Source organism: Megalobrama amblycephala, linkage group LG22, assembly GCF_018812025.1.
Source record: "Megalobrama amblycephala isolate DHTTF-2021 linkage group LG22, ASM1881202v1, whole genome shotgun sequence".
Taxonomy (NCBI): Eukaryota; Metazoa; Chordata; class Actinopteri; order Cypriniformes; family Xenocyprididae; genus Megalobrama; species Megalobrama amblycephala.
Genome location: NC_063065.1, coordinates 11914962 through 11935713, shown reverse-complemented (window position 1 = coordinate 11935713; position 20752 = coordinate 11914962). Strand labels below are relative to the sequence as shown.

At 36.1% G+C, this 20752-nt stretch overlaps 1 protein-coding gene across 2 annotated transcripts; it reads left to right on the top strand.

Moving 5' to 3' along the window:
• Positions 1–40: 40 nt before the first annotated feature.
• zc2hc1a (zinc finger, C2HC-type containing 1A) lies at positions 41–19559 on the top strand. 2 transcript variants are annotated; one of them, XM_048175419.1, is made up of 10 exons: positions 41–197; positions 891–961; positions 2516–2632; positions 10997–11032; positions 15199–15340; positions 15441–15589; positions 16623–16722; positions 17763–17868; positions 17976–18086; positions 18495–19559. In XM_048175419.1, exons 1-10 carry the CDS (start codon positions 182–184, stop codon positions 18628–18630), a joined length of 984 nt encoding a protein of 327 aa, XP_048031376.1. In that variant the 5' UTR covers positions 41–181; the 3' UTR covers positions 18631–19559. The 2 variants fall into 2 exon arrangements, with proteins under 2 accessions (XP_048031376.1, XP_048031377.1); XM_048175420.1 differs by lacking the exon at positions 10997–11032.
• The last annotated feature ends 1193 nt before the right edge of the window (positions 19560–20752 follow it).

The following is a 20752-nucleotide window of genomic DNA, read 5'->3' as shown; positions in this document are numbered from 1 at the left end:
GCACAGTCTGGTCGCCTCCCACGTCCCACCTAGCGGCTAGATGCAGGTACTACACAGCGTTTATTTCTGCTGGGAAACGGGAAAAGACCAATCAAAAATAAGGATACTAGCATGTGGAGCGGCTATCTAGAAGAGCCTAGTTGCTACAGCATCGTCCTTAGTGTCTTACCAGGCAAGAAAGATGGAGGAAATAGAAGGTAAGGCTTTAAATAAGCAAAAGATGCATATGTAAATATTTTGAATATTGTGCATCTAACCCCTAACACTCAATCCGTGTGTTTGTATAATGGAGAGCAGCTTTGGTTTATTCAGTTCGATGCTGTTTGAGGTTATCACCATGGAAGAAAATTGCGTTTTGTAGGAAAATACAGACGTTTTATTGTTATTTTAGGGGGTTTATATATGTTTAAACATCTATACCGGAACAGTTTATTGAAATGCCATTAAATTTGTTTTAATGCAGCCTACTTCACATGATCAAATGTCATAACAAAAGCACAACAAACAGCTAACTGATATATATATATATATATATATATATATATATTTGATCATGTGAAGTAGGCTGCATTAAACCTCAATAAACAAAGGTCAAACGCTTTACATATCATTCAGGAAAGATTTTTCCACCCCTTCAAATTGACATCATTCAGTTTCCTCTTTCAGCCCTTCAGTTGTTTTGCATGGAGTGACAGGAGTGACCTATTTTCACATACTGCTTCTTGATCTGTTCTCATTTGTTTAGCTAATCTAAAGCCACTGTATCTGAGTGAACTGGCTGCATAGACACACCCAAACTGAACTACTTTTTGATCTTTATTATTTTTGTGTTTATTTTGATTATCTTTGTTACTATTTGTATTTTTTGGTTTTGATTTTTTTAAAATCAGAATCTCCTCCCGTTTCTGAAGACCTGGTGCCCTGCAAAATATGTGGAAGAAGTTTTTTTTCAAGGGTGCTCGTAAGTATTTCTTCATGAATGATGAACTGACAGCTGATGGTTAATTTATATCTTGACAAACATAAAAATAAAAATCCCAGCAAGACATTAATATGTATTATATAAAACTATTATTCTGCTATATGTTACTATATTTGCATTATTACATGTCGCCTAGCAAGTTAAAGTATGTTACAGTATGTACACTAACGTTCAGGGGCCGTATTCACAAAACATTTTATCTTACCACTAAGTGTTCTCCTAAGTAGCAGTAAAAGTTCTTAGCTAAGAGTTTTCTCTTAAAACCTATTCACACAGCTGCTGAGACAAACTTTTACTAAGGAATAGACTGAAGTCTTAAAGGCGCTCTAAGCGATTCTGAGCGGAGTAACTTCCTGTTGACGTTCGAAGTGTTGTCAAACAAAACAGAGGCTAGCTAGACCCTCCCTCCTACTCCTCCTGGCCCTCCCCTCCGTGCTTCCTGAAACAGTCATGAACGCGCATTTAAAATGTAAGTAGCTTGCGTATTGATGCTGCTTGTCGGTTATTGGCTGGAGCATGTTTATTATGTTAAGTGGTCCAGGCTGCACCAGTTTGTTTTTATTGCAGCTTTCGGAGCTACAGAGACCGTGTTTTTTTTACAGTGTGTTCAGGGGACAGGCAGCTAGCGCATAGTGAGGAGATGTTTGCGGTATGTGACAAAAAAAAAATTGGGCCTAAAAACGCGTCAAATCGCTTAGAGCGCCTTTAAGCTAAGAGTAAGGGTGGGGTTGACCTCGTTGCTATGGAGTATACACACAGTGATTGGCTGATGGGGGAGGAGTCAGCGATTTAATCATAGAAATAATTTAGGAGCTACTTTTAGCCTTAAGATGTTTTGTGAATATGTCCCCAGAAGTTTTGGGGTCTGTAAGATTTAAAATGTTTTCTAAGAAAGTCTTTTATGCTCACCAAGGCTGCCTTTTTTCCCCTCAAAAATACAGTAAAACAGTAATATTGTGAAATATTACTACAATTTAAAACAATTTAAAAAAATTTGTTGATAATGTTAATGATAATTTTAAACATTATCTGTGCAGAAAACAGTTGTGCTGTTAATATTTTGAAGAAACAATAATATATTTTTTCAGGATTCTTTGATGAATAGAAAGTTCAAATGAAGAGCATTTATTTGTAATATGAATCTTTTGTAACATTATAATGCTCTTCACTGTGTTTTTTTTATTTTTATTAATTTAACACATTCTTGATAAATAAAAGTAAAAATGTCTTTAAATTCTTTTTTTTTTTTTTTTTTTTTTTATTAAATCATACCAAAGAGCTTAAAAGAGCAAAGAGCTTGGTGTATATTCTTTGATCATACTGACCCCAAACTTTTGAACGGTTGTTTACATTACATGTTGCCTAGCAATGTACTAACCAATTATATTGTTGTGCAGTTGCTATATCAAGATTAGCAACAAGGCATGTATTTCTCATAGGTCACAATGAAAACACAAAACCTGGTATTATTACCCTGTCAACACAGTGCTGTCACAGTTATTTGATACCCACCCATCTTATTACCTGTTGTAGAAAAAACACGTGCCGATCTGCCAGAAGACAGTGGCAAAGAGAAGGAAGGTGTTTGACTCCAGCAGGCAAAGGGCTGAGGGGACCGATATTTCTACAGTCAAACCCATAAAACCAAAGGTGAGGAAACAACCACATCACACTTAAATATAACAGTTGCACTTTTGAACTTGTTGTTTTGACCTGGATCTAGTTTGCCATATCCAGTACTATACATGTCCACATATAAAGGGATTTTGGGGTTCCCTTCACGTTCACAGATGATGAGATGTGATCTGTGAGTTATTAAATACAACAGTGCAGTGCAGCAACAGTGTAGTTGCTGTCACCATAAAATCCATCTGCAGTGGCAAAAGTGTCATTTGCCCCTATCATCTTAGTAGTAATAGAACAACATGAGAATAAAGGCAAATAATCCTTACATTTTACTGGATTTCAAGCCTTATTTCCTAGGAACACTGGAAACTGTTTCCGGTAATAGTTAATAATATGTAGAAATAATACCAATAATAAAAGCATTTTGTAAGGCTAGTTTACACTGCTCCAACACACTAACATTCAGTGAGTTTTATTCAGTGAGTAAAATTCTCCTACTATTCATCGTCTGTGATGTGGAGCAAAACTGTCCCATCAGTCCTCACTTCATACTCTCATCCACAAACACTTGATTTTGTGCATGGGAAGGGGTGCCCAAGAATGCTTTTTCACAAGATTTAATATAAGTCTAAGGTGTCCCCTGAATGTGTCTGTGAAGTTTCAGCTCAAAATACCCCATAGATTTTTTTAAATTCATTTTTTTTAACTGCCTATTTTGGGGCATCATTAACTATACACTGATTTTTTCAGAGCGCCGCCCCTTTAAATCGCGTGCTCCCTGCCACACGAGCTCTCGACTATATTACAGCGCATTTACAAAGTTCACACAGCTAATATAACCCTCAAATGGATCTTTACAAGATGTTCGTCTTGCATGCTGTGTGTATACATCGAATCATGTGAGTAAAGTATTTATTTTGATGTTTACGTTTGATTCTGTATGAATTTGAGGCTGTGCTCCGTGGCTAACGGCTAATGCTACACTGTTGGAGAGATTTATAAAGAATGAAGTTGTGTTTATGAATTATACAGACTGCAAGTGTTTAAAAATGAAAATAGCGACGGCTCTTTTCTCCGTGAATACAGTAAGAAACTATGGTAACTTTAACCACATTTAACAGTACAGTAGCAACATGCTAATGAAACATTTAGAAAGACAATTTACAAATATCACTAAAAATATCATGCTATAATGGATCATGTCAGTTATTATTGCTCCATCTGCCATTTTTCGCTGTTGTTCTTGCTTGCTTACCTTGTCTGTGCACAGATCCAGACGTTAATACAGCCTTTCCTTGTCTAATGCTCGAACATGGGCTGACATATATGCAAATATTGGGGGCGTACATATTAATGATCCCGACTGTTACGTAACAGTCGGTGTTATGTTGAGATCCGCGTGTTTTCCGGAAGTCTTTTAAACATATGAGATTTACATTAGAAAGAGGAAGCAATGGGGTTTGAAACTCAATGTATGTCTTTTCCATGTACTGAACTCTTGTTATTCAACTATGCCAAGATAAATTCAATTTTTCATTCGAGGGCACCTTTAATGATTTATAAATAAAAGCAGCACGACGCAACGGTTCCTGTGCTCGCCGTCTCCTAATCAGTACTGAAATAGATAAATATTGAAGGGATAGTTCACCCAAAAATGAAAATTATCCCATGATTTACTCACCCAGAAAGCCATCGTAGGTGTATATGACTATGTTCTTTCAGTTAATAAAGGCCTTCTGAAGCGAAGCGATGGGTTTTTGTAAGAAAAGTATCCATATTTAAAACTTTATAAAGTAAAATAACTAGCTTCCACCAGACGACCGTACACATACTGCGCAAGTCGGCTTGCGCCAAATTACTAACCCCTGATGCAATGTATGACTCAGGACGTAGGAGTATGTCCTACACCTTCCCTATTCTACTTACGGAAAAAATTTAACTGGTGCTGCGTTCGTTCTGTAAGTAGAATAGGGAAGGCGTAGGACATACAGTGTAAACTTTTTGGAGAATAAGGAAATGCGGTTTTGGCGGACGTACTTAGAAGGCGAACATTTGTTTATATAAAGCATATACATTTACATTTTTTCGAAATTTGGCAGATCATTTTGCTAGATAAGACCCTTATTCCTTGTCTGGTATTGTTTAATGCCCTTTGAAGCTGCACTGAAACTGTAATTTTGACTTTCAACCGTTTGGTGCCCATTGAAGTCCACTATAAGGAGAATAATCCTGGAATGTTTTCATCAAAAACCTTCATTTCTTTTCGACTGAAGAAAGAAAGACATGAACATCTTAGATTACATGGGGGTGAGTAAATTATCAGGAAAAGTTTATTTAAAAGTGGGCTAATCCTTTAAGTTCGAGTGGCTGTCAGACAAGGTTAACGGAGACCAATCGGAATGATTGGTTTAACCAGCCTGTTTAACTAACAGCCCTAGAGGCCTGTTAGAAATTCAAAAGAAATCAGCCACTTCGTGTTTTTCCACATGATTTTTTTTCGCACATGCTCTTGTAGACATTCATATTATATTGTACTACAACTCATTCTGAGCAACTTTACCTCTAGGACCACTGCTGTCAATCGAATCGTTTTTAAATATTATTGATTATTTTCAAAAACTTTTTTTTTTTTTTTTACTTTTTTTTTTTTTTTTTTTTTTTTCAAAAACATTTTTAGATTATGACAAGCCAAACAATGTCTACATGGAAAAAAGCTTACTGGACTTATCACTGTTTTAGGATGATTTCAAAAGCAGCTGTATCAACATGCACCATGTAATCCTGCAGATTTCTTTCCCTTGAATACACAAATAAAGGTCCATCTTTAATCAGTTCTTAATTTCTCATCTGTATTTAAAATGTGCCAATGTTTTCAATGTTTTTAATGTTTTTCATATCCTTACTAAGCATACTAAAACATAACATTGACAATTTTTCTATCTTTTAAACCGATTAATCAAAACATTATCTAAAGCTTTAGCTTTCTCCAAATCCAAAATCAACCATCCAACCATTTTTAATACCCTTGTTCTAAAAATTGATCATACAGTTTTTTGTTTTTTTTTGTTTTGTTTTTTTGCATATTTTAAACATGAAAAATGTAAAGAACTGTTTAAAGATGGATGTTTATTTGTGTGTTATAGGGAAAGATATCTGTGGGATTACTTGGTGCATGCTGCTGCTGCTGCTGCTTGGGGGGGGGGGGGGGGGGTTATAGAGGTTTTTTAGAGTTTGCGTTAGACTTGCGTGTCGCAGTCATTTTGATGGACATGATCGTAAAAAAAAAAAATCCATCATAATCAATAATTACCCGTCATTTTAATTTTTATATTTTAATAAGACATTTAATAGCTTCTGATTTCATCCAAGGATAAGCAAATAGGCATAGGCTATGCATTTATTTATATTATGAAAAGAAAGAAAGTTGATCAAAGACTGTGCGTCACTTTACAGTTTTACGGATTGTGAGTGAATGCGATCATCCTTTCCTCTTTACTGCTGTACAGACCGAAATAAACATGAATGAAAATAAAAAAATATGTTGAAAGATAAAGTAGCTTACCGAAATCTGTATCACGTCAGTCATCAGTGTTGCAAACAATGTCACGTAACATTATACCTCAAAAAAGCCATTCGTTGACCATAAACTTATAGTCAGCAAGAAAAATAACAAAACTTATGTAAGTAAGCATAAGTAACTTTATTATTATAAAATTGACTTTAACTGGGTTCTCGACTGTGTCTAATCAAGCGCATCGTTTTCATTTTATTCTGGAGACTGAACTCGCGCTTGGCTGCCACACTGGAGTGCACTCACCACCTACTGGACAGGGGTGGGAATTACAGTTACAAGCTAATCTGTCAAGATGACGGACGGGCTGTTTTCGGTTTCGGAATAAATTCGAAAATTTTCGGTTAACACGACCTCTGAGATTTTATATATATATATATATATATATATATATATATATATATATATATATATATATATATATATATATAATAATGTCACACTACCGCCGGTGACACTCCACGACCGCGGTGGCAACTGTCATGCCAACCGTCACAGCCCTACTGCTAACATCCAAAAACGGTTAAAGGTCCATGTAGACATTGTTTGGCTTTTTCCATGTAGATATTGTTTGGCTTGTCATGACCTAAAAAAGGTTAATAAGTTTGTGAGTTACTCGAAAAAACAGGAATTTGAAATTAGACATTTTATCATTATCTTATCTTATCATTCAACAAATGTGAAATATTTGCTTTCTTGCCTTCTGGCCTTCAATATATGGGTAAGACAAGTCATCAGTTGAGATTTCGTATTAATGAACACAAGAAGTGCTATAAATAGAGCTAATAGTAAAAACTAAATAGTAAATCACCTGCTGCTGACATTTCACAGAGGTAAATCATAAGGGCTGGGACAATACATCAATTCTCGATTCGAGATAAAAATATTCTGGATTGATTCTGATATTTTCCGAATGTATTGTGATTCAATTCTGAACTTAGTTTTTAACAGCAGATAGCACTATGTGCTTTAGATGCATTGATGCTTTGGGCAGATGCTTATATCCAAAATGACTTGCGATGCTTTCAATGTATTCATTTTTTATAAATTAAGAAGAAAAAAGTACTTGTTATGCATCAAAATACACCAAGTTCACAAGGAGTGTTAAAGGATTAGTTCACAGTAAAATGTAAATTACCCCAAGTTTTACTCGCCCTCACAATCAGAGTTATATTAATAAATATCCTGATCCATCCAAGTTTTATAATGGCAGTGAATGGGACCATTGAGTATGAAGCTCAAGAAAGTGCATCCATCCATTATAAACGTACTCCACATGGCTCCGGGGGGATAATAAAAGACCTTCTGAAGCGAAGTGATGCGTTTGTTTAAGAAAAATATCCATATTTAACAAGTTATAAAGTAAAATATCTAGCTTCCACCAGACCACCTTCTGTATTCATCTTACAAATAAAGTGCAGCACTTCTCGCAGTTCAAAAAGCTTACACTGTGTCCTATGCCTTCCCTATTCAAATTACTAAAAAAAAATTTGGGTGGAAACTAGATATTTTACTTTATAACTTGTTAAATGTGGATATTTTTAAATTTAGAAAGTTGTCCAGCTCAATGAGAACCGAGCTCATCATTATGAATTCCTGCACATTTTATTTTCGCTTTCGAATTATATTTCTTCAGTTCTTCTTGCAATAATGTTGCAAGCAAGGCAAACATTTGCATACTCTTGCTTCTTATCTGGGCAGATGTTTTCAACAATTTTCATTACACATTCTTAAATAAACCTGCTCTCAGAGGAAGATTGTCTAGCCATAAGGATTATGGGCCCTTATGGCTTGCTTTGGTGATGTTTTCATTGGACTCTTTTGCCCTCAAACAAAAATCAAAGTAACCAGCAATCTAAAAAATCCAAAATTCTACAATAACAATAATAATAAATGAATAAATATTGGAGGACATAATTATGAACTTCTTTCTCTTTTTTCACTTTTTTTTTATTTTGCACATTTACATTTGGTGATTTTGTCCAAATTCTTTCCTCCTCCATGAATTGTTCATTGATTGTATTATTATTATTATTATTATTATTATTATTATTATTATTACTATTGATTTGATGTGAAGATGATCTTTGCCAGCATGTGTTTTTCCTGGGAATTGCTAATGTGATTCTTTATCAGTTGGTCTTATGGAATATCGTGCATGGCTACACCAATAGCCTCATGTTTGCTGAGGCAGTGTAAACATGAAGGTTGTTTTTTGGTTTTCTAATACATGTTGTTTTATGAATAACATGTCTTGGTTCTTATTCTTAAACGCCTTTTAAGTAAATTTAAAACAAAGTTATTCCAGCAGCTTTAAGTCTGATTTTGGACCACCTCATAGCTTGCTTTGTTAATGTTTTCATTGGACTCTTTTGCTCTGATGTATAAGCACTGCTGGGAAAAGGTTTCCAGATGTTTAAAGGGTCATGAAGCCCCCGTGTTTTAGCCTGGTTTAACCTCTGAGCTGGGAAAACTCTGTAAAAAAGGGCATGTAAAGCTCTGGAAAAGTGGGAGTGAAGAGGGGAGAGAACAACCAATGCACAGATCTACAACACACTCAAGCACAAGGGAGAAATGCGAAAGAATATTTAAAAGGGCTAATAATACTTTCATTACATTTACGAGCACTGCAGTCTCATGATAAACGACATGTAGTTTAACACAGAAAAAATAAAGACATAGTTTAAAGGTGCACTAGAATTAAAAATTGAATTTACCTTGGCATAGTTAAATAACAAGAGTTCAGTATGAATATGACATACAGTGAGTCTCAAACTCCATTGTTTCCTCTTTCTTATATAAATCTCTTATATAAATTTGTTTAAAAGACCTCCGAAAAACAGGCGAATCTCAACATAACACCGACTGTTACGTAACAGGCGCATTAAATATGCGCCTGAATCGGCGCATATTTAATGATGCCCCAAAATAGGCAGTTAAAAAAATGAATTAAAAAAAATCTATGGGGTATTTTGAGCTGAAACTTCACAGACACATTCAGGGGACACCTTAGACTTATATTACATCTTTTGAAAACACGTTCTACGGCACCTTTAATTTTTGTCCATTCTCAAGTGTTTTGTTCATCAGAATAACCATTTCATTGCATTCAGATACACGTATCAGTGTCCAGTTTGCACATATATTTCATTTGAAGAAGACATGATGAAATATGTGAAATATAAACTGTTGACGTCAGCATGTTCGACCAGCCCATACTGGAGCCAGTCAGCGCTCCTGATCTTGCCGGTAGTACACGATGACGTCAGATTTTGTGACATTGCTCCGACTTTGCTTTTCAAACCAGAAGACAGAAATCGCTCTGAAAAATGAAAAAATAACTCATTTAAAATTATAAATAAAATTAATGAGTACCTTTAGTGTTTTCAATGATGTGCAGCCTATACATATCTGTTCACAGCTCAAAAAATGTGTTCTGGGGTTTCATGACCCTTTAAAGGTGCCCTAGAATTGTAAATTGAAAAATGTACTGTTAAATGTGGTTAAAGTTACCATTGTTTCTTACTGTATTCACGGAGACCAGAGACATCGTTATTTTCATTTTTAAACACTTGCAGTCTGTATAATTTATAAACACAACTTCATTCTTTATAAATCTCTCCAACAGTGTGTAATGTTAGCTTTAGCCCCGTTAGCCCGAGCATAGGCTACTATCAAACTCATTCAGAATCAAATGTAAACATCCAAATAAATACGCTGCATGATGAACACTTTGTAAAGATCCATTTTGAGGGTTATATTAACTGTGTGAATTTTGTTTATGCAATGTATTATAAAAGGGTTTTAACTTTATCCTCTCGTTCACTGCTGGAGAACCTCTGATAGGATTTTGCATGTTTTGTCTCATAATGCCTCTTCTCATTATATTCATCTATGACAGAGACTGTCTCTTGCCATATTAGACAGTTATTACAACTCTTTGTGAAAAAAATAATCAGATTTTAAAATCGGCAGCACTTCTTATCAACTTTGTTTTATTTACATGCCATGGTGGCATCCCGAAAATGGTTTATTTCACTCAGCCGTGATTTACCGCTACACCTGGCTTAAAATCTAGTGCTACCACCTTGTGTTGACATTGTAAAACTGCATGCTTTGTAAATTATGTGTGGCAGGCCACATATAATATAGTTTAATAAACAAGCTGTGGGCAGTAGAACCATATAAAAGGGTGCACCACAGAGCCACCCCACAACCACCCTAAAACTCAAAAGTAACCAGCAATCTAAAAAATCTAAAATTCTACAATAATAATAAAAATAAATAAATCTTGGAGGACATAACTATGGACTTCTCTTTTTCTTTTTTCACTTTTTTTTTTCTTTTTCACATTTACATTTGGTGATTTTGTCCAAATTATTCTCTCCTCCATGAATTGTTCATTGATTGTATTATTACTACTATAGATTTGACGTGAAGATTCCTTATTACTGATCTTTGCCAGCATGTGTGTTTCCTGAGAATTGCTAATGTGATTCTTTATCAGTTCGTCTAAAGGAATATCATGCATGGCTACACCAATAGCATCATGTTTGTTGGGGCAGTGTAAACATGACGGTTGTTTTTTAGTTTTCTAAATACTCCTGCAAGCTTGTTAGAAATATAGCTTTGATGCATAAACATGTCTTGGTTCAGAACAGTCAAACTCTGGTTTGTCCTCAAGCAAGAATACCAAATGTGAAAAAAGATCTCAGTCTCAAAAGAAGCCTCTGTTCAATAACTTTTCCTCCACGGCTACCCTCATATCTACTCCAATGTCCTGAAATATTCTGAAACCCCTTTTGATTATGTTTCAGTTACAAAGTTCTTCCAGCAGCTCTAAGTCTGATAAAGTAAGTTGAATGTTTGTTTTCGTTTATTTTTTTTTTCTCTTATAACTAAATTGTGTGTCTCATCGTGTCACTTCTGATATTAAGACTTCAGTGTTTAATATTTGCTGATTAAAAAAGATGGTCCTTTTTAATTCTCAAATGGAGGCAGTCCTTGCTTAAATATTCTTAATTCTTATTCTTAAATATTTAAATCTTTGTAATTGTTTTAAAAATATGAATGTAAGATCTCTAAAGCCCGGAACACACCAAGCCGAACTAGTGGCGACTAAAGCAGACTGCGGAGTTGGCTCACGTTGGCAGCGTCTGGGTCCAAAGTCGCCCTGACACACCAAACTGACGCTCAACACCCGACGGCCAAGTAGCACATCCGTCCATCCTGCGCCTGTGTAAGAAGAAATGCCTTTCCATCCCAGCAGGTGGCAGTAGCTGAACAGCCAATCGGAATGATCACATGGCCCGACTGACCGATGAGCTCCAGTGCCGATTCGACAAAAAAGCAGACGAGGACTAACTTCGACCGATGGTGCGGAACACACTGAGAAAACTTAGTTGGCCGACGAATAAAAACTGCCCGACGTCCGACCGTCAGCTTGGTGTGTTTCGGGCTTAAAAGAGTTATAAGTTGACCAAAGAAACCCACCTTAAATCTAAATTCATAAAGTCTACAAGAATGTTAGGAAAATGAATGGGCCATAATGAAAATCTGTACTACTTCTGTCAGTCCTTCTTATCCTTAAACAGGAACTGTGTCCTTATCCTGAGGGAGTAATCTTGATTTTTGTCAAGATGTTTGTTTTGACTTTACTTTCTGGAATCACTAAACAATGTTAATCTATGTTTCCTGACATACAAAACACAGTTATTGTTGTTAAAAAGAGTGGTTCCATTTCAAAATGGAACTCAACACTGCGTCTTGGATTGATGCTATGGGGAATGCCATCAGTGTGACTGGTGTCTGAAGCACGTTTACACATGACAATTTCATTGGTTGACGACAGTCCATGATGTCATCACCGGAGCGCCCGTGAGTATAAGTGGGCACCTGCAATGTATGTCATCAGCTTTTTTTATCTTTAGGAGCCGTTTATGTTAGCGTGTTTAAGGTGATTGCTACGGAGGAGCACTCGAACAAGCATTTTAGGAAGGGTGTTCCTCCATGTCCCAGGTTTTTTGACACACAACCTGTGGATTGTGTTTGGGTGAGGAGCATGTGCATTCAGTTCTCAAGGGAGCTAAATGCGCCCATTGTGAGAAACTCACAATGAGTAAGCTCTGTTCTGAAGCATTGTGGGACCAGCATTTGTGCCCCAAAGCTTGGGGCTCACTGTTGGCGAGGCACAGCAAAGACTGAAGTCATGGGGATCGCAGGTCGAGCTGGCTGAAGAATTTGAATGTGGAGGTATTGCGCAAGTGAGGATATGTGAAGATGCCTCCTGTTAAAGAGAGGCTTGATGAGCTACCTCTCTCAGGGTAATTCATCCTCTTTGAAGGCTCCGATCCTGCTGTCTAAGCCATTACAGACCACCTCGCACTTGAACAGCAGGGCTTATGCGCAAGCAGGTCAAGCTGGTGGTTCCTTGCACATGATGGCCATGTTGTAAGGATACCAGGAAGATCTGCTTAACGATTTAGATCAGGAGCAGGGAATGTCTCCTGTAGCGGTCTCTAAGCTGGCCACCAAACAAACAGCCGCTACCATTGGTCATTCAGTGGTGGCAGCGGAGAGGCATTTTTGGCTGAACTTGGCAGACGTCAAGGAGAAAGAGAACAGCTTTCTGCTTGATGCACTGGTCTTACCCTCTGAACTTTTCACCATGTCTGAAGAGACAACGGTTGGGAATGTTAGGGAGGTGATTGTTTTCAGAAAGTACATCCCACCTCTAAATCTCTAAATCTAAAAATATCCACCTAAGAACCCTGGGAGAACTGGTCATTCAAAGTCTGAGGTAAGTAATCAATAAGAAGCAATTTAATAAACAGGATTGAATCGTTGATGAGAAGTAACATCCCTCTTCCTTCCCTTCTTTCACTGTCTGTCACTGACTTTGGCATCTGTCACTGACTATGGCTAATGTTAATTTATTTAGGTGCAGGCTATAACAGGTCCTAGATGAGTGAATTAAGAGGGCTGAGCTGCCTTCCCCAGGGCTCTGGGGTCTTTAAGTAAGGTTAGCTCCCTGGTGGCTTCTTGGGGTGGGCCTCCTATGTATCCTTAGGCCCCTTTTCATAAGGGCAGCAGTATCAAAGGTTGTAGCTGCTAAAAAATGCCTGGCAGACTCCCTTTGGTAGCTGCTCTTTAGGGTTGAATGTAGAGTGGAACCTCTCCCACTGTCTGAGGTTTTGAAGTAAGATCCTTCGCTTTGAGTCGGAACCTTAACCGGTCCATGTAGAACCTAACTAGTAGAGCACTCTCCCCAATTGCTGAAGATCCCTTGTGGTTCCCTAGGGGTTTAAATTTTTAAGCTCCCCCTGGAGGTAGTGGTGAGCCATTCAAAAGAGTTGACATAGCTAAGCCTTAGAACTTTGTTCTTGGGCCTCATATGGCTAATGCCTGGCCCACAGGGAAGGGAGGAAGGTTGTAAAGGCCAGTACTTTCCTTGTCACAGAGCATAGAACCTTGGGCAGTGGCCGAGGGAATACTACCACTTGACAGCCTAGGATGCACCTTGTATGATTGACTCATCTGGGGCCAGATTCACGAAACATTCTTAAGAATAAAATTTTTCTTAACTACCAATTTCTTCTTATTTTCTAACTCAAGAAAAAAGATAAGAATATTTTGTTCCCAAAAACATTTCTTAAGAATGTTCTTAATATAAAATTTAAGTATTCATATTCCCAAAAATATAATGTTCTTAAAAATCATCGTAAATAACTTCGTAAAGTTAGGAGGATAACCTTCAACCTGATGTTAACCTGTTTAATTAATTTATTGGGCTATTCTAGTAGTAAGCTAGTCCTAAGAAAATAGTCTGCACACTTATTATATCTACAGTAATATTCAAGCAGAGCAAAAAGAAAGGCTTTGAGGTTTATTGTTCAGCAAGTCTTGAGTTCAGCAATACCCGCCTTTCATTTTATTAAGAAAAAAATTTAAGACGTTCTTAAGAAAATATTTGAGAACTACTTAAGAATTTTTCAAGAATTGCACTTAAGAACATTCTTACAAACTTCTTAGAATTGATCTCAAGAATTTTCTTTTTTTGCTCAATATTTTCATGAATCCAGCCCCTGACTCCTAAGTAAGTCCATAGAGTCGATTTACACAGATGTAGTGTTGAGTTCTACTTTGAAAGGGAATGCTTCAGGTTATGACTGTAACCATGGTTCCATGAGAATGGGAACAAGACACTGCATCTCATTGCCATGGCTTGGGCTTGCCTGCATGTCTCCTTCAGACAAAGAAGCAGGCGCCCTCTTATACTCACGGGCACTCCGATGATGATGTCATGGACTGTAGTCGGCCAATTAAATTGCCTTGTGTACACACGCTTCAGACACCAGTCACACTGATAGCATTCAATCCAAGGTGCAGTGTCTCAATTCCCTTCTCAGAGAACCATGGTCACAATCACAACCTAAAGCCATTATCCAAGGCAATATTTAAGATACTTCTGTTGTAATAATGACAAAGCTGCTTGCTTTCAAACTTTATTACCAGAAACTTAAGCATATCAGTAGATAGTGTCAAGTGTTAACATTTTAATTAAATAAAATACCTTAAATAAAGTTCTAATAATTGTATCACTTTAAACTCATTTTAATTTGCATTCACAATGTATAGGTACATTATTTTTATTTTTTTTAATTTAATGGTCAGTAGTGTATAAATATCAACCAATATTGGATATTTAATTTTTCTTGCTCCTTTACCCTATTTTTACATTTAGGTTACCATTGCAATTATCTAACACTTAATTTTTAAAATACTTAAATAATATCCAATTTTCATTGCAATTATCTAACACTTAATTTTTAAAATACTTAAATAATATCCAATTTTCATACTCTACATAATGTTGTGATGCCTAAATTCACTTGTATGGTATGTAAGGGGTAAATAAAGATTAGACTAAAAAGGTTAGATTATCCTGCATTCCTGTTTCCTTAATTCTGTCCAAATTCTACTTGTGCCCATTTTAAATTAAATGTTTGCTTTTAAACAGCCGGAACCTCCCAAGAAACAGTCCAATTGGCGTAGAAAGCATGAAGAATTCATTGCTACCATTCGCGCTGCCAAAGGCTTAAATCAAGTCATGAAAGATGGTGGACCCCTTCCTCCACCCCCTCCTCCATCCTATGATCCAGGTAAAAAACAAAAAACAAAACAAAAAACACATGATTATTGACTCTAGGAATTGTTACAGTAATATTGGTAAAAAACATTTACCGCAATTGACTTTTTCAGATTATATCCAGTGTCCCTATTGCCAGCGACGCTTCAGTGAGAATGCAGCAGATCGCCACATCAAGTTCTGTAAGGAGCAAGCATCCAGAATCTCCAACAAGAGCAAGCTTCCTGGAAGTGATAAAGCCAAACCCCCAGCCAGGACTCTGGTGAGGCTTCATGGTGAACATCACTTGGGATCAGCCAGTGGTTTATTTGTTAAATTTATTTAGGAAAAATGTATACATTTTTAATGTTGTAAAACAAAAAAGCAATTATTAGAAATGTTCTATTTCAAGTTATCTTGGAGGCTTGCTTAAAATTATTTTTTAAAATTTGTCTTTTTCAGTCACTGGAGTCATTAAAGTGGCTTTTGAAGTAATTAAAGCAGTGTTTTTTCCCATGGTCATGAAGCCACAACCCAAATTTTTAGGAATTTGGATAAAGCAATTTCTCAAAAATGGTTGACAAACACACCAGTACCATCCTTCTTTACTTAAAGGATTAGTCCACTTTCAAATAAACTTTTCCTGATAATTTACTCACCCCCATGTCATCCAAGATGTTCATGTCTTTCTTTCGTCAGTCGAAAAGAAATTAAGGTTTTTGATGAAAACATTCCAGGATTATTCTCCTTATAGTGGACTTAAGTGGACTCCAAACAGTTGAAGGTCAAAATTACAGTTTCAGCGCAGCTTCAAAGGGCTTTAAACGATACCATACGGCGTAAGCTTTTTGAAGAATACGGAAAGCGGAAGCATGTGCAAGGCGATCATCTGTTTATATAAAGCATATATATACAGTTGTATTTTTTTCGAAAATGACTGATCGTTTTGCAAGATAAGACCCTTATTCCTTGTCTGGTGTCATTTAAAGCCCTTTGAAGCTGCACTGAAACTGTAATTTTGACCTTCAACTGTTTGGAGGCCATTGAAGAGTCCACTATAAGGAGAAAAATCCTGGAATGTTTTCATCAAAAACCTTAATTTCTTTTCGACTTAAGAAAAACATGAACATCTTGGATGACATGGAGGTGAGTACATTATCAGGAAACCTTTATTTGAAAGTGGACTAATCCTTGAACATCCTTTAACAGATCACTAACACTAATGAATAAACATAATTATATTCCACTCCATCACACCACTTGTTTACAGTACCTTGAGTGGTAAATATAAACATTGCATTTTTCTGTGTCTGCAGTACAAACCTCCTCCACCAAAGAAGGCAAACTCTCCTGCTGTATCCACCGTGTCCTCTCGTCTACCTCAGCGCTCAGCCTATGGGCAGGGTGCTGGCACAGGTATGGACTCCTCCACTTTTCAAGTGTTGGCGCTGTGACATAGGACTAAACACATGTGGGTACTTGTATGGGAAATGCGAGTTTGAATCTAGCCCACTGTTATTTTTATACACTGTTATAGAATATTTTTATTTTCATTTTTACTATTTGTGGTTTTGCCCATTGTATTAGTTTTTTTAATGTATTTTGTATAGCCTTAGTTTATTAGTATATTTAGTGTATTAGTTTTAGTAATTTCAGTACTGAAACAACAAAACAGGGTTAAGTTTAGGTTTTTGATCTGATTTTTATATTTTATTTCAGCTGTGTTTTATTTTAACTTTACTTTAACCCTAATCAATTTTTTGTTGTTAACTAAAACAAAAAGTACAACACTGATCCAGTCCATGTTTTGTTCTAACTTCATCCCACCTCCAACTGTCACCTTTAATATTTTCACTTTTAACACCAGTAAAAAGGTAAAATCTTTGGACTTCCTTTAAAATATTTAAAATGCACATTAGTGTCATTGAGTTGACAAGCCTCCATAAAAAAGCTTATATTAAAATCTAGTTTTTTATGTGCTTGTAGTTATATAACTAAAACCATTAAAAATGACATTACTTGAAATAAAATAAACTTATTTGATTTCAGTTAGTTACCAAGACAACATTTCTCATTTTCATTTAGTTTAACTTGATAATAAATACTTAATACTAAAATAAACACAAAATTAAGAGAAACTCTAGATATTAAAATAACAATAAAAATGACAAAAAAAATGCACAACAAAATTACTGAAATTTAGACTAAAAGTAAAATTGAAAGGAAAAATATAAATATAAGAACTTATTCAAAATATTAATAAAACTATAATAGTATCTCAATATACAAAAATAACACTGGTTCCTAGAAGATGATACATGTGTTAGAAACATGGCTGTTTCTAAGAAAGCTATTTTATGGTTTCTGAAGACTTGCAATACAAAACATGAAGTGTCGAATTTATAATTTTTATTCAATAAGGACATCGAAAAACCCTTTTACCTCTCCCTCCACAGGGATTCCTAGCAGCAAAATCTCATCCACTGGCTCAGTGAGGAACGTAACATCGGGATATGCTCCGTTACGAAACGCCTCATCCGACTTGACCAGCTCTCCCTCGGAGTAAGACAACAAGTCTAATCCTGATTTTTTTTTTTTTTTTTTTTTTTTTTTTTTTTTTTTACATGATCTCTAGGCTTTTAAGACCATCATTGCACTTGTGTTTGCAGAGGGAACATGAAACCCAAGGGCATGGCTTTGCAAAGCTCCCTGAGAAGTCCGCCTTCTGGTATAGGAATGAACAAGAAGAAGGTCCAAAATGCAGATAACTGTATTTCAAGGTACGACATTACAAGTATGGATGTACTGCACTGCTACGTTCTTGGGACTTACGACGAATGCACTTTCCCATTGAGACTGGGCAACGAGTCTTTTGATCTAAAGTATTCCAGATAGAAATTTGTTGCCCATTCGTAATGGGAAAGTGCCCAAGCAACATTGCTTAAAGCTTAGCAACATTGCCTGGCAACATTGCTTAAAGTTTACATCAAAAAGAGTTCCATAATCTTCTCCAAGGTCCCCATTCAGACCTTTTCTTAGTCTTTTCCAGCACAACATTCTATCAGTTTCAAAAGATTTATAGTCGTCCATGTTTTAGGCTGGTTTTCCTAATCCTTTTGAGGTTTTGTAGTTTTGCTTTGAATAGTCCACAATGGCTCATTTATATCTTGGCCTTTTTCTTTTCTTAGGAATGAGGTGAAAAATGAAAATGACAACAATTACTCCACAACAGGTGCCAAGTTTTGCCATGAGTGTGGGACCAAGTACCCTGTGGACTGGGCCAAGTTTTGCTGTGAGTGTGGAGTGAAACGAATGATCATTTAAATAGTACAAAAGATAGAAAGACTGAGTCACTGTAGCTGCAAAGAACTTTTCCTTTCCAACTCATTTAGTGTACTTCAAAAAAAATCATTGTGCTGTACAAAACTTTCACTTGTAATCTGCCTCTATTTCTATAGACTGAACCCCATCCCACCCTTCTGTTCATTTTCTTTTTATATATATATGAAAGTGCAATATGATTGGTTACTGCTACAAAAATAATATGATTAAAATGTTTAAATTGACTTCAATTGATCTAGGCCTTAAAATGGGACCATATCAAATTGCAACCATTCTGATGTTAACAGAGCAATATTTTATTGTAGTGTTATTTATTTTTATTAAACTTTTTAGGTTAAATGTTTGTTCATTCCATTTACTTTAGTTCTTTCGCGGAGCAATCCAGTTTTGTATTTCTTTGTTTTTATACGTTCTTGATTGTTTTGTGTTTTTAACAGTATTCAACATGAAAATATCTTGTAAGAAATTGTCGTCGTTGTATATTTATTAGACATAAAATCCATCACATCTGTTCAACCTCGGTTGATCTAACGTCTTCAGCATATTCACACATTAACAAAACATTCAAAACTTAAAGGCAACTGAAGTGTCATGTCACATCCTTCCAGAACGTGCACCATGCTACAACCTTACACAAAGAACTTTACTATGGTATTTTATAGCTTCAGAGCCTTAAAGATTTATCACTTCTGTCCAGAGTGAGAGAAGTCAAGGAGCTGGTGTGTGTTCATGCTGATCTCAAGCTCATATGCACCTTATGCTTGTACTACTGCTGCTCTGACAGCATGTCATGGCTTATTTATACCCGCTATATGGATCATGACATCATTTTTGCCATTAAAGAATTGAATGGTAAAAATGGCTCCTGAATTGAAGTTATCCTACATAAATAAAGTGGTAAACAAAGCTCAGATTGTCTTGTTTGATGTCTGTTTAATTGATTTAGATAGGGCTGCCGATTCAACATTCATTCTGCACAGTTGTTCGTAAAAAAAAAAAAAAAAAAAAAAAAAAATGCCTCCTATAGTTCCTATTTCCAGTGTTTTGTAATGCCCATTTAATTAATTACATGCAATAATGTAATGCCATTGAAAGACTTAATTTTGGGGCTTTTCTCAAAAGCCCATTCCATATTTCAGTGTCTCTTTATGTACCCAATGTATTTGCTTGCCACTACTGGAATGAAGTTAGACAGAATACATATTAAAATGTAGTCAACAAGTGGAAATTTGTAATACATTGTAAAATAATGCTATGATTTTTTTTTTTTTTTTTTTTTTGAAGACAAGTTCAGAAAACTTAATAGGCTCTGAAAATTTCAGTAACACCGTGCTGTACCGTTATATAAAAATATATTTGTGTAATATGAAAGCAGTGAGAACTGTACAGATACATGTTTATAATATAGTGGAAGTGACCCTAAAAAGATTATGTACTGTACCATGTAAGCCCACCTTCTGTTATATTTTTTCCAATATAAAAAAAAAACTTTTAAATAAAGACAAGTAAATAAAAGGCAACCTGAAAAGATTTCTTGGGTATTTAAAAGCAATTTCAAAATCCAAGGACAGAAAATGAGGTTTACTTGATCTGTAGCTTGTGTGAAACTCAGTGTTGCTCACAAAGATAGATAGATGAAAACTGTTGCCAACCACATTAAACGGAGACATTTTAAAAGCTCCTTGAATCAAAAACAAGGTTTAATGTCTTGTCTGTAATTATAATCGATACATAACTGGTCCTACTCACACCTGCTTTAAGCAGGATTTAAACCAGCCATCGGCATGGAACAACAACACTAAAGACCATGGCCTCTAGCATGCCTCTTGAGGCCAGAGGAATGAGGTTTTACCTGCACAGCTCTTTACATCTCTCTACACTCACCCTCCTAAACCTCACTCCCATCCGGGTCATGGCACCAATGTTACTGGTCCTACTCGAACCGCTTGGAGCAAGATTCAAACCGGCATGGGAAGTGGCCATGCTAACAAGGATGCTAAAGTCCACAGCCTCTAGCTTCAGTTGCTAGTGCACCTCTTGAGGCCAGGGGAGTGAGGTTTTAACTGCACAGCTCTTACTAGCTGGCCTCCGTTACACATAAATA